This window comes from Rosa chinensis, chromosome 4 (assembly GCF_002994745.2).
Source record: "Rosa chinensis cultivar Old Blush chromosome 4, RchiOBHm-V2, whole genome shotgun sequence".
In the NCBI taxonomy this organism is placed as follows: Eukaryota; Viridiplantae; Streptophyta; class Magnoliopsida; order Rosales; family Rosaceae; genus Rosa; species Rosa chinensis.
Window position 1 is genome coordinate 19,209,991 of NC_037091.1, and position 14,061 is coordinate 19,224,051.

The window sequence follows — 14,061 nt, forward strand, 5'->3', positions numbered from 1 at the left end:
TGTCAAGGTAGCCAAAGAGATTAGAAGATTTAATCCCTCTGCCAAAAAGTACTAGAACCCTACGAAGAAACCCTAATAGAGCTCTCATCCTCTCTCTCTCTCTCTAGGGTTTTTTGTTTTTTGTTTTTGTTTTTGTTTTATGACTAGTACACATTAGTTAGCACGTCTCTCATTTGTACCTAAATATAGCTAGAAAATTTAGCAAAAGTTAAAATTCAACTTTCATTTTAGGTATTTTGTTGGATTGGTAATCTATCTCAATATTAATCAAAGGGAAAATTTTTAAGAACAGTACATGGTATAGGTCACTGAGAATTAAGGTGAGTATACTTTCAAAACTATTACATTAGTACCTGGGATTGAAAATCCGATGTAATTTAGGTACATTCCATCATCTACTCTGTTAGTTTGTATGATTTCTATCATATTTGAAGGGCAAATTTGTCTTTTCAAGGATGATGAAAAAAAAAACATATATATATATATATATATATATATATATCTCTCTCTCTCTCTCTCTCCCCCTCCCCCCCAAATCAAATCCTCAATCAAGCAAACCAAGTTCCAATCTCTCCAACACCACCACTCCCTGCTGCCTCCCTTCCTCCAAAGCAGAAGAGCTAGCCAAGCTCTGCCACATTACCGTCGACCTACTCTGCATCGTAGTGAAATTTCCGGCGTTCCTTCCCCGACGATTAAGTCTGCCTTCTTCTACCTCAAGACCGGAGTCAAAGGGCACAAGCTTCATAAATTCAACCTCGCTTTATCATGCTTCGAGAAAGGCACCAATCTCCTCTCGAAGATCGAAATTAATACAATCTCCAACACCGGATAAAAGAGAAGCTATATATGGATTCGAACCATTTGACTCGGATTCCGATGTTGGATTTGAACAAATCAGCTCCTAACTCAGAAACAGACACAGACTTTAATACTGGATCGATATCGAGCTGTTCTCAAGCAGCGAGAACGATGTGCCCCCGCCAATTAGAGAGACAACAGCAAGGCATCGCCGGTGAATTTCATGTTCATGTATCTCATTTAGGGATATACAGTTCAAAATTCTTTTAGTTTATTTAGGTTTACTAGAATTGTAAAGATAGTGGTCTGAGAGAGCGAAATACATAACTAAACCTTGATTAATAGCCACCGATGAATGACGATGAATTTGAGAGAGCAAAATGGGAGAGGGAGAGAGGAGACAAAGGGTTAGAGGAAAGACGTTGGGGACGAAGTGGCATCAGAGAGAGAGAGAGAGAACAAAAATACTAATTTAACATTTGAAAAATGAAAAAAAAAAATATAGAATTAACGTTGTTATTGACGGTATGTACTAAAAGTGTGTCGGGTTTGTAAAGTCATTTACTAATGTGATAGTTTTAAAAGTAAAATAACCTTAATTCTCAATGCACAATAGTTCGTTTACAGTTCTTAAAATTCTTCCTTCATCATTTGTTTATCTTCTGTTAAAATAGCTAGTCAGTCGTAAGTTAACTGAAAATCTAGATTACCATGAATTTACTTTGCTCATTGTATAAATCACGTAACTCTATAAATACCTTATTCGAGAAAAAGGAAAAAAAAGAAGACAAATGTAGTGTGACCCTAAATACACGGACCTTTGTCACAAGGTGGAGAATGTAGATAACAGCGCCACTCCAACGAACCTTTCGTGTTTCCTATTATATAATTAATTAAAATTTACATTAAAAGCCCAACAAAGGAGTAGTGTAGTCGGAAACAGTGAAAGACAAAGATCTGACCAATTGGATTGCGTGCAGTCCGCAGTACTTCACTTCTTCTATCTGTACTCCACTCTCTCACCTCCCATCTACTCCACTTTCTTCTTCTTCTTCTTCTCTTCCAAACCCAGAAACTCAAAATCCACAGAGATCCCACCAACGACTTTCCTCTTGTTTCTGCTCCAAATCAAACACACCCAGATGGCTATCAACCGAGACTCCACTCCCCCTCCAAAGATCGGCAAGATTGGGCCTTACACTGTGTTCATGACTCCACCCTCCACTCCAAAACCACCAGAAGAAGAACAACAGCAGCAGCAACAGCAACAACCCATCTTTGATTCTCCCAAGAAAGTTGTCCTGCCTCCGGTCCAGCCGCCGCCTCCGCAGTTTGTGAAGCCGGTCGCCGGCGATGGCTCTGTTGTTGGGTTCTTCAAGAATGCTGTCACGAAAGTTCAGAATGGTAATGCATGCTTTTCGTGGCTTTTGCTTTTTTGTTAAGCTATGTTTGGGAAAGTAGATGAAAAGGGATTGGTCTGGAAATAAAGAAAACCCGGATTAAAATTTGTTGTGAAAAAGTTAAAAAAGAAAAAGAGAGAGAACAGAGTTCAGTTACATATTTGATTTTGTAAACCATGTTTGTGGTTTCTCCAGATCCTGTAAAATCTTGGGTTTGGTGTTTTAGGGGATGGCTTCATTGATATTTCATTGGCTAGTGACATAGTGAGTGAGCTTGTGTTGTTGTTTGCTTGTTTTGCAGCACATTCGAGTTTGGATGATCACTTGGCGCGCTGGTTTGGGTTGAACCAGTCAAAGTATCAGTGGGCACTTGATGATTATTATGAGAGCAAGGGATTGGTAAGCCGTTGAATTGCTTCTGTTACTTGTAGTTACTTACTCTTCAGTTCACTTTTTATGTTGGAATGTTTAGCAGCTGTTTGTTGTTAATTTAGCTCTAGATATTACAAAGTCTGCATATGCTAGATAAGGAATTCAGCTTGGTTCTACTATTTCTTTCGTTTCATTATGCATTCTCATATAAACACACGTATCGTCTTTCGAAGACCTATTGCATACCATCAAATACACCTTTTGCTTTTGAAGGCTACTTTTCAGACCTCTGGCCAAGGAATGGTTATGTTTAAATTCTTTCTATTGTGTTAAAAGACATAACAGTTGCTGAACACATGTGGAAGCAGGATCTGGGCCTGTTACAAGTTTACAGTGGCATATGTCAATTACTGGAGTTTGGTGTATGAATGGCATTTTGGATGCCATAGTAGTGTTGACCTACTGTAACTCACAAATCCTTGAAGTATGGTCCAACTTATACTAAAAGGGGTGCAGCAATAAGGGTGATAAGCAAAGAAAGGACATTGAATTTTGCTAAAGACAATCATTCCCCTTTCCATGGTAAAGACTTCTGTAGTGACTGACCTAGAGTATTTGAGCTAAAGATAACCAATGTTCATGTATCCAAGAATTTACTTCTGACTTTACAGATTTGAGTATCATAAGGTAAAATTAACACCAAATCAGAAGGTATGTTACAAGAACAGCCTATCTTCATTCTTGTCTATACAAGGATAACCCCAATATAAAATATCTGAAATATTAAGATTTATAGCTATATCATATGAGAGCTAAAGTAGTGCTGAATGAGCCATTCTGTCTCATGATATTGGACAATGGAAGGAAAAGTCTCATGACTTCTGGTCATTTAGGTTTCAACTTGTGTTTATGCATGTTGGTTTTTTTATAGCATCACTGGTGTCTCTTATTCAAACTGAATGGAGAGAATGCAAATCATATCAATGTGAGATGACTCCCATTTTTGGCAGAAGTTATATAGGGATGCTGGGGTGACTTGGGAATCGACAGCACAGATTTCTGCACTGTTTACACATAACTGTCTTGGTTTTGGAAAACAAAGTGTTGTTGGGGGCGGTGTCCTTGCAGTTTGTTGGGTGTTGTGATGGAAAGAAGTAAAAGAAATTTTAATGTCTATCAAGGGGTAGGTTGAGGATCTTTGGGAGAGAGTATGATTTTGGGCAGTTGTTTGGGCTTTGGTTTCTGAGATGTTTAAACATTGTAGTTTCTCTTGTATTATAAGGGATTGGATAGCAGCAGCAGTTTAGCAGTACTTTTAATTTCTCTTTTGGGAGTTTCCCGAGGGATCTTTGGAGTATGTTGCTTTTCTTCTGAGATTTAGCTGCATCTTTTTTTTGTGGAGTCCTTGTCCATTGTGTCTGTATTCATATTCTTTTTAATAAAATCTGTTTCTTTTCAAAAAACAAAGAAAATGTTGCAGTAGAGACTTTGTTAGACAAGTATCTGCCATCTCTGTTTTTTGTTCTCCATCTCCCTCATTTTCTCTTTATCCTTGTGCGCTTAAGTTCAATGTAGCAAAAGTTATGTTCTTTTGAAAGTAGCCCTGTTGCTAGTGGTATATAATCCATCTTCGATTATTTTTTCCTGGATTTTTCCACGGACTTTCTCTGATGTCAGAACCATACCGGACACTTCTTGATTGAAAGCCTCACTGAAACCCTTGTTTGGAGCACTCATGGACCTAATATCTGAAATAAATAGTTCTTCCCTAGCCCAATGGTAGATTAGTGTAATTTATTTTTCTAAAATTAGGTGGTGATCCCACACAGACTTTCCAATGTTATGAAACACTACAAATGCTTGATTGATGTGGGACCTTCAACTTCATGGATAGTGCATCTATGTTCCTTCCCAGTGGGATGATAAATGTTAACTTGAATAGCATGATAACGATAAATGTTAACTTGAATAGCATGATAACGTTTTTAGCTTACTTGATCTTCGATGCTGTTAAACCTAACTAATGGTTTGATCTTTACCTGCTTGCAGGAAAAGGGCAATGCTAAAGCACAAGAGGTATCTAGCAAAATGCAGAGTGTATAACATCCTTTCTTGACAGGTAACGTGATGCTCTTTTTTCTTTTTGTTTTTTAAAATTCCATTTCATGTTATATCAAAGATATTTTTCAGCTCTTTAATTGGGAAGTTTACGTAAATTTGCAGAATTGACTGCAAGAGAGAGCTCGTGAACTCTTATTCTGAGTATACAATATTTATAGTATATATGGAGTCGCAGAAATGCAGTTGAGTATGTGTAGAGTACAACCAGCTTCTGGGGCTCTGGTTAATGCAATTCTCTGCCTACTGAAACGGCTAAGTTTGGTTGTCTAACAGTTTCTAAGCCATGTAATATCATTTAAATCTCTAGTTTTCAGCCAAACTTGTGTTTTTTTCACTCCTTAAGCAGTTAGCTGATGTATTTCAGTTTATTGATTTTGTACCTTCAGCTTGTTGGTGTATTTGTATTTTCTGTTGAAGCCATTGTTTGCTAGTTATGATTTCAAGAGATTATCATTTTTTCTTGTTGGCATGCAGTCTTGTTTCTCATTCTGGCACAAATATAATCACAGCAGCAATAAATCTATCTTTTACCAACTGTAAATTAGGGCTATTCTTGTGTTCATAGACGCAGAGTCAAAATAATGGTTCACCTTTTTGAGGGTAGAGCGCAGGGTGCTGTATTTTAAACCATACTAGTCAGTAGTCACCCAATAGATCAATAATGGAGTTGCATTTTTTGCATTAGACAGGCTCTGATAGTGGAATGGCTAAATGGTTATGCTCATGTTTGGTCCCAAATCCGAATCCATATAGGCGGTGTTGGGTAAGGAACTTGATGGGGGTAGATGATATTTTTGTTTGAAATTCTTGTTCTTTGTCATCAAGTATCATTTCAATATCGTCTGTTTTAGTTTGAGATTACGTTTGCAGAACCAAATATGCAGATATAGTGAAAATGCGGGACAGAAGAAGAAATAAAACAAGATGTAAACTTGTTTCCTTTGGTTGCAATCAGAAACCAAGATAGAAGTCAACTTTTTAGTTTGCTGTAATTAGATGACAGAAGATTTTTTAAATGTGGTAAGAAGCTTTAGGATGATCCAATAAGTGTAGTAAATAGTGCAATGACATGGATTGGCACAGTTTGTCGGTTTCCTTTTTTTAAGATGAGTATTGGTTAGAGGAGGGATCTGTGATTATCTAGAATATATTCTATGAGAATTCTTGTACTAGTACTTGAGGTGAAGGTTGTATGGTCCTCTCGGTGTACAATTATCCTTCTTTTATTATTAATATTCGGGTGTGGAGCTGAGCCTCTTAATTAGGCTAGGTTCCAAACCCTTTCCCAAAAAAAAAAAAATTGCGCGATGACATGGATTACCAGCCAGTTTCCATAATCCATCCTGAGCTTTCCTTGGAATATACCTGTCATGGACTAGGCCATACATCATTTGCAATGTCTCCATATGTACCTGTTCCTTTCAATTGTACTTTGTAAGCACGTCCATGAAAAAATTGTATGCTTTGGCTTACACATAAATGTTTATATAACGAATATATTACAGCCGGCCATGTTTCTTCTGAGCCATCGTGGAAAGTCCACACTGCTTCAAGAATATTCATGGGATAACGAAAGATACCATAATACTATTAGAGTAGTCTTATTGGTCAAATTGATGGAGTTTCTTATGCATTGTCCTTCCTCTTCTTGAAAATATAATGTCCATTTCGCGTGTAATCTAATTTCTTACACTTACATATCTGCAAGTTTGTAGAAAACTATTTATTCTGCTGTACTCTATCTCCTGTTAAATGTCGAGTTGCTCGAGTACACCGCCAAGCAGTGGACAATTACTTGCCATTTTTGTGGGATTCGGTGTGTTTTCCTTTTCTTATTTTTCTTCTTGGTTTATTAGTTACTGGTTAGTTATACTTGAAAATAACTTTTAGGATGCTGATGGGTTTTCATTATTTTCTTGTATTTTGCAGTAGTCGTTTTTGTGAAGATCACATTATTGGTTGCAGTATGCAGGAAAAGGAATCAGAGTAGGATTTCTGATAAACCAAGTTTTCTCACTCTCACAATGGACAAATTTCTGAATGACATGGAAAGAGAGAAGCCCATCAGATTTACTTCTCAACAACTTCGGATTGCAACTGATAACTTCACCAACTTGCTGGGATCAGGAGGGTTTGGTGCAGTTTATAAAGGAATATTTAGTAATGGAACCCTTGTGGCAGTCAAGGTTCTAAATGGTACCTCTGACAAGAGAATTGAAGAACAATTCATGGCGGAGGTTAGTACTCTTGGCAGGATTCATCATTTCAACTTGGTTCGTCTTCATGGTTTCTGCTTTGAGAGACACCTCAGAGCACTTGTTTATGAGTATATGCCAAATGGTTCACTTGACAAGTTTCTGTTCCATGGAAACAGGATTGTAGGATTCGAAAAGCTTCATGACATTGCGGTTGGGACAGCTAGAGGGATTGCTTACTTGCACGAAGAATGCCAGCAGCGAATAGTCCACTACGACATAAAGCCTGAAAATATTCTTTTGGATGTGAACTTCTTTCCTAAAGTAGCTGATTTTGGCTTGGCGAAGCTGTCCAACAGAGACAACAGTCATATAACAATGACAGGGGGGAGGGGAACTCCTGGTTATGCTGCACCAGAAGTTTGGCTGCGGTTTCCTATAACCCACAAGTGTGATGTGTACAGCTTTGGTATGCTATTATTTGAGATCATAGGTAGAAGAAGGAACCTAGACCTGAATCTTCCGGAGAGTCAAGACTGGTTTCCGAGGTGGGTATGGAAGAAGTTTGAAGCTGGACAACTGGGAGAGCTAATGCTAGTTTGTGGCATAGAGGAGAAAGATAAAGAGATAGCAGAGAGAATGGTAAAAGTAGCTATATGGTGTGTTCAGTATAGGCATGAGTTGAGGCCTTTGATGAGTGTGGTGGTGAAAATGCTCGAAGGAGCACTCGAAATTCCAAAACCTTCAATTAACCCATTTCAGCACTTGATGCCGGGCACTCCTATCATGGTAGCATATAGCACTAGTGCGTTCGACACTGATTCCTCTCAAACGATAACTGGATATAGGTTCTTGCGTGGTACTCCTATCATGAACAAATACGAGATTGAAATAGCATCCATCTAGTGAAGCAGGCTGAAGTAGCTGCCTTCCTCATTTTCTTTCTTTCCCTCTTGCAAAATGTCATATCTTTCAATCTTGTACGTTACGTACACAGGCACATGTTTTTCACTTTTTTGATGTACAGCTCCTCAAAGTATGCTAATCAGTAGTTATCATTGGTATGTAAAACATTCAAATTGCTATTTTTTATGTTCCATGACATTTCTTAATTGGTACTAATATTGGAATTTCTAGGAAGTGCTGCAATGTAAATTCTATGCATCTAATAATTACTGCAAGGGATTTGTGAGATTAACTCGTCATTACATTTTCTAAATTTAAAATCGGAGGTATTATCATCGTTAAATTCTATGACAGAAGTTCAAACCCGCAACAACATTTGCTGGTGTAAGTGGGAGTTGGCCAAAGGGTATCTACGTTTAAGAGTACAGTAAAACAGAAAATTCTTCTACCCACCCAGGTGGGTCGTCACCCCGATGAGCTGTCAAGAGATCTGCTTTCCTTAGGCGACTACACAGTCTGAGCCATCGATGGATCGTTAGTTAAGAAAGACGGCTTCTGTCAGCGCTTGGAACAATGTTGGCCAAAAACTCTCGAGTCAACCTGGTAAAAATCAGGTTGATGGAGTGAAATAGACGAAGAGGTCCTCAAAACCTCAATTGTCATCTCCTCCAGGATCGGAGAAGTTGGAGTTGTCGAGTTCGGTTGGATTTCTGTATAGAGCTACATGTTCAATCAAATTTTACAAGTGAACAGATGATAAAAAGGGCAGGGTTTTTCCCTTGTATGGCAATTGTGTTGTAGACGGGCAGATTGAATTAAGATTGAAAACCCAGGTTCTACTTCTTGAGGAGGTCGAAGAAGAATCAACAAAATCCCGGGTTCCATCTCCCTCCTTACTCCTCACCCAAACCAGATTCCCAGAATCCCTGCAAACACTAGAGATCAGTGTATTAAAATGAGGCGCGCCTTGAGGCTAAAAAAGCGTGAGGCGGTGAAGAAAGTGAGTGTGTTTTGCTGCTGAGGCGTAGAGGCGTAAAAGGCGCTGATTCAGGCGTGAAAAGCGTGGAAGGCGTTGATTCAGGCGTGAAAGGCGAACACCCAGGGTTTTTTTTTTTTTTTTTTTTTGTGCAGCTTCTGCTCACGGTTTGAAGTTGTTCTGCACTTCTGATCTGCTCATGGTTTGTAGTTGTTCTTGTTCTAGCTTCCTTTCGATCCCTCATGGCTGTATTAATTTGTTTTAATTAAACTTCTATATATTCATTCTCGGTCTCGGCCGACTTGCACAGTTTGAAGGTCATGAATCGAAGAAAAAGAAGGTGGTGTTGCAGTGTTGCTTGGAACTGGTTGGGCTAGCGTCAGTTTCCTGAAGAATTTGCTTGTGCTGGCGTCAGTTTTGTTCACTCCTCTGCTATCGGGTATTACTTGTGGGATTATTTTGAACACAGTTTGTAGTTGTTTTGCTAAGTTATAGTTTATTATTTTCTCTGCAATCTGCATCATATGAATAGGATATAGCTAGCACAGCCAGTTGTATGAATGAGGATGGATGGCATCACCAATAATTAACTTGAATCATACACGTAGCAATTTCTTTATTTCTATAATAAGAACATATAATTAACTTGAATCATATATTATCATTGGCATTGTGTATCTAGTTGTCTTGCTCTTACTTTAAATTGATATAAGTTTTGAATTTGTGTAGTGTTGGCTAAATTACTTGGATAGCATTGTGGAAGAGGTGGGGGAGAAGAATGTTGTCCAATTTATAATGTTTTTTTAGTTACAATACTTATATATAGAACATGATTAGTTTTATACATAATATAGCTAGTTTATACATAAGGCTTACGCCTTACGCCTCAAGGCAAGCGCCTTGCTAAGGCTCTCCCGGCTACGCCTCAGCCTTTTAAAACATTGCTATAGATATTATCTTTAGTAACATAAATAACACAAAACCATAAACTACAACAAACCCAGTAACCAAAACCCAATTTGCTGAAGAACCCACATCAAAAACTTACTCCAAATCTCTGATTCGCTCATCATCTTTTTAGAGACCAATTGAATCACAGACCAATTCCATCATATTTACCTCTTAAACATTGGCCCATCTTCTTCAAATACTCGCCCTTGTATCATGCATGCATATGAATCAAATCATTTAAGCCATCATCCTCATTTCTCGAACTCCAGCAAGAAACCACCTGAAATAGTGAAAAAACGCTTCCTGATATCGCGTGCAAGGGCAGTAACAATCAGTTTTACCGATGTAGACGTTTTTTGACCTAGTAGATCCTAACAGCGCGTGTATTGCACGCAACGTTGACGACCCCAGGTGAGCACCCACCTAGGTGGGTGGAAGAAGCTCCGAAATGGATAATTTATTAATGTTAAGTCTCATACCTAGATTTATCGGTTTACTGGACATTGGACGGTAACCGATCAAAATTTTTACTTTTACTTTCATTTCACACATTTAGGGGGAACTCCAAAGTTGACTTTTCTTCGGTTCATTTTTTGAGAAAACTTTCTTCATGAAAGATGTAGAGCACGTGAAACTGAGTTCGTGGATATGCAGCACGTCAAAATTAGAGTTCGTATGATATACGGTCTACGAAAATTGAATTATTTCGTCGAAGTTTTTAGAGACCTATTATAGGGGCAATATATACTGACATTTTACAATCATAACTATATAAGGAGGGAACCCTAGCGTGGGGGACGGGGACCCTTCCTTTTTCTCGGGCCATATACCTTATGTGAGAGAGAGAGAGAGAGAGAGAGAGAGAGAGAGAGAGAGAGAGAGAGAGAGAGAGAGAGAGAGAGAGAGAGAGAGAGAGAGAGAGAGAGAGAGAGAGATAGCTGATTGGGCTGACTCGACCCGGGACCGAAACCCGGTGGGTTCTCTACCGTTCAGCTGTCGCTGGACTCGCTACATGTACGAAAAGGAGCACCCATCCTTCCTCCATCGATCCATCATCTTCATTTGGATTGATTTGTAGTTTATACCAAGATTTGAGGCCTAGAAACTCGTTCAGACCCGTGAAAACTGATCCGGTTGAATGTCCTCCTCCTGCCACCTCTGCGACGAAACGACCAGGGTTTTGAAGCTTGTTCAAAGCTGATCAATCCCTCCAAACAACTTGATCGATTTGCAGTGAGGAGGATGAATCGAGGTTTCAGAATTATGGATTCCCGAAATTTCCAAGGTAAATCCGGCACTTTCGTTCAAAATATGACTTTGTAGTTGAAAGAGTTGTTCGGCTTGCTGCATTGATCATTTTGGCATAGGTCTTGCTATCCGAATCGAGGGTTGAGATAGTGGTTAGAGCTTAATATTACGAGCGTGTGGATACAATTTGGTAAGTTCACGTTGAACTTTGGGATCGATAGGAATTTTTGTAGTTTCAAGAATTCATGTGCAAATTCATGTTAATCTGATCGTTAGATTGTTGTAATATTTCATTAGGAAGTTAGAATAAGTAAGTTGGGTAAACCCTTGAAGTTTGAGTTGATTCCCACGGGATTTCGGATCCCCGACAAGTTATTAATAAAGGGTTTCGGAAATTGAATATTAGTTGATTATTTTGATTTATGAATTATGATGTAGTTGAATGTCATTTTATATCCGACAAGAGTGTTGGATTTGAGTGTTAATTATGATTTCCAATAAATAGTTTAGATTTTTGTTTTATATGTGATTTATGGCTTTCTGATGATAATATCAGATTTGTGCTTGGTTGTGATTGAAATAAATGCTTTGGATTGAATTTTGGTTATGATTATGGATTTTCAGTATTGGGTGATTATGAATAATATAATGGGTTAATGCTCATACACCCCAAATCCTTGAGAATACTTCTCATACACCCCAGTGTCTTATTTTTGTTCCCCCTTACACAAATTTTTCTCTATTTCTTTCTTACCTACCCATCTTGTCAAGTTTTCTTCCATCAATACCCTCTTAGAGAGTCTGCATATGCATAGTTTGTTTATTGTGATCTCTTTACTGTCTATTTTATTATTTAAAGGTTTTAGAAACGTGGTGGGCCCATCAGAGTTTTATTTGAATATATATGCAGAGTTAACAGTCATCCTCTAATCTCAAAGGTAAACAGTACGATTTACTATTCATAATTTCGATTGTAGACAGACTTGAGTTGATTGCTATCTGCAAAAATACTAGCAAAGAGTTGCAAAAAGAGAGAGAAAAATTGAGAAAACTGAAAGCTTATAGAAATAGCCTTAATAGAGATTCTCCCAACTATTGGGATATCATTTATAGACTTCAGACTAGAATCTATAAAATAGAAGAAGAGATAGATAATCTCCTATATGTTCTGGAAGAGGAACAAAAACCTCTTGATTATTTGAGCATTGGTTAGATCCGCACTCCACTGGTATCAGAGCTTATAAAATAGCTCAAAGGAGAACCCCTCCTTAATGGGGACAATGTCAGAATTATTATTAGAGAAAATAAATTCTTTACTAAAATCTTCTGATGAGAAATATCAGAAGCTGTTACTAGAATTATCTAGATGTCAAACTCATCTAGAACAATTACCTGCTATAATCCACCAATTGGAAAGATTGGAAAACAAACTGGATTATATCAAGGAACTTCCAAAAACGGAAGAAGAAAAGCTAACGAGTGTTAGTAGAAAAATCAATGAACAGCAAAAAACGCTGGAATCTATGAAAAATATACTGAAGGACAAGAAAGTGCCTACAGTAAAAAAGAAAGCTAATGGGTTCAAACCATTAGAGAAACCAGATTCAAATCTTGTTCCAAACATGATTTTTCTGGAACCATCAACTAGTTCTACTAGTATTCGGTATGAAAAGCCGAAAGATACTCGAGATGTCAAGATGATGAGCATCTTCGGGAAAAAGAAAGGAGTACAACTCCTGAATTCTGAAGAATTTGAATACAATGAAATCGAGCATGAGGTAAAAAACGCCTCAATTCCAAAGCTAGATTTCAAACAGATCTACAAAAGGGGAACATTTGACCTGATGGACAGCCATCATTTCAAATTACTTGAATTCACAACCCCCTCAACAGCAGGAGAGACAGATCTCTTGATGATCACTCCAGCTGAAGTTGCCAGAGCACAAGCAAAGAAGTATCAATTTATGCACATTGGAGCAGTCCAAGTCGGCATAAAGCTTTTGGCAAGAGAAGGCATCAACTGTTCAGTCCTATGTGTTCTACAAGACAACAAACTGACAGACTTTCAAGCTAGTTTGCTGGGGACTCTAGAAGCATCACTGTGCAATCAAGTGGCATATTTCAACTGCTTCCCCAACTTCTCAACCAGCCTGAAGGATGCAGCCCACTGTCTCCGACTAAGAGTCAAGACAGATGGCATATCAATGAAAAATGATATGCAAGAATTGGCGATAGTATACCGAATATACTATAAACTGATGAGCACCATAGTAGAGCCGAAGACACGGATCTCCAACATCCCTGGTCTCACTACTGGATTCCTCACCAGCTAGAAGAACCATTCACAACAGATTCATAAGGTTGCTTGGAATGAAGTAACTTTTCCTATTGAATGGAAATTATCCGGTCCGAAGCTACCAGCAGAAAGTGCAAAAGCAAAAATCTACGAGAGTAGAAAAACTGGAGAAATCAGCCTCAACTTCGACAATCACAGGAAAAGTGATGTCTGTCCTGAAAATTTCAGGATAAACAACAACCTTCTGAGAAGAAGCTACAGCACTAGAGAAGCTAGTGTCAGTGGTACAAAACCCACCATGGAAGAGCCAATATCAGAAGAAGATCTGGAAGCTGATCTAAATAGACCAGTCCACATGCTCAGCGCTGAGAGACTCGATGATCTTTATAAAGAAGCTGAGAATTGTGAAAGTCCTGAACGATTAGAAAAACTAATCGAAGAAATGAAAGAGTTCAAAATCAGAAAGATGAGAAAAGTCTTTCCTTATCAAGATCTTGAAATGGAAGATGGAGAGAGCTCCAGAACTTTCATTAGTAGAGAAAAAGGGAAAGTAAAACTCCCATTACAGAAAACCCCCACGGGTAAAAAAGGGGAAAGAAATTCCCAAAGATTTGTCCCAGAGGACAATCTGCCTAGAGTTCCTATCACGAACTATGGCATCTGGTTAAATCTAGACAAGAGTCTACACAAAAGAAAAACCATTGACCAATGGGTAGATAGCCTGATGATGGCTTCTGCACTGACCCTTGGCAACTTTGAAGCACCAGATTTGCAGGTATACTATGAAACTACTCT

General features: G+C 38.4%; 2 protein-coding genes across 3 annotated transcripts; both read left to right on the plus strand.

Moving 5' to 3' along the window:
• The first annotated feature begins 1,725 nt into the window (after nucleotides 1-1,725).
• Nucleotides 1,726-5,154, plus strand: LOC112200729. Of its 2 annotated transcripts, none has more exons than XM_040519070.1 (4): nucleotides 1,726-2,205; nucleotides 2,503-2,600; nucleotides 4,623-4,692; nucleotides 4,780-5,154. In XM_040519070.1, exons 1-3 carry the CDS (start codon nucleotides 1,944-1,946, stop codon nucleotides 4,674-4,676), a joined length of 414 nt encoding a protein of 137 aa, XP_040375004.1. In that variant the 5' UTR covers nucleotides 1,726-1,943; the 3' UTR covers nucleotides 4,677-4,692; nucleotides 4,780-5,154. The 2 variants fall into 2 exon arrangements, with proteins under 2 accessions (XP_040375004.1, XP_024197503.1); XM_024341735.2 differs by having other exon boundaries at nucleotides 1,729-2,205; nucleotides 4,797-5,154.
• A 118-nt stretch (nucleotides 5,155-5,272) lies between these two features.
• LOC112200728 (rust resistance kinase Lr10) lies at nucleotides 5,273-8,017 on the plus strand. Its single transcript, XM_024341734.2, has 2 exons — nucleotides 5,273-6,510; nucleotides 6,624-8,017. The coding sequence occupies exons 1-2, from the start codon at nucleotides 6,447-6,449 to the stop codon at nucleotides 7,793-7,795; spliced, it is 1,236 nt and encodes a 411-aa protein (XP_024197502.1). The 5' UTR covers nucleotides 5,273-6,446; the 3' UTR covers nucleotides 7,796-8,017.
• Nucleotides 8,018-14,061: the final 6,044 nt, after the last annotated feature.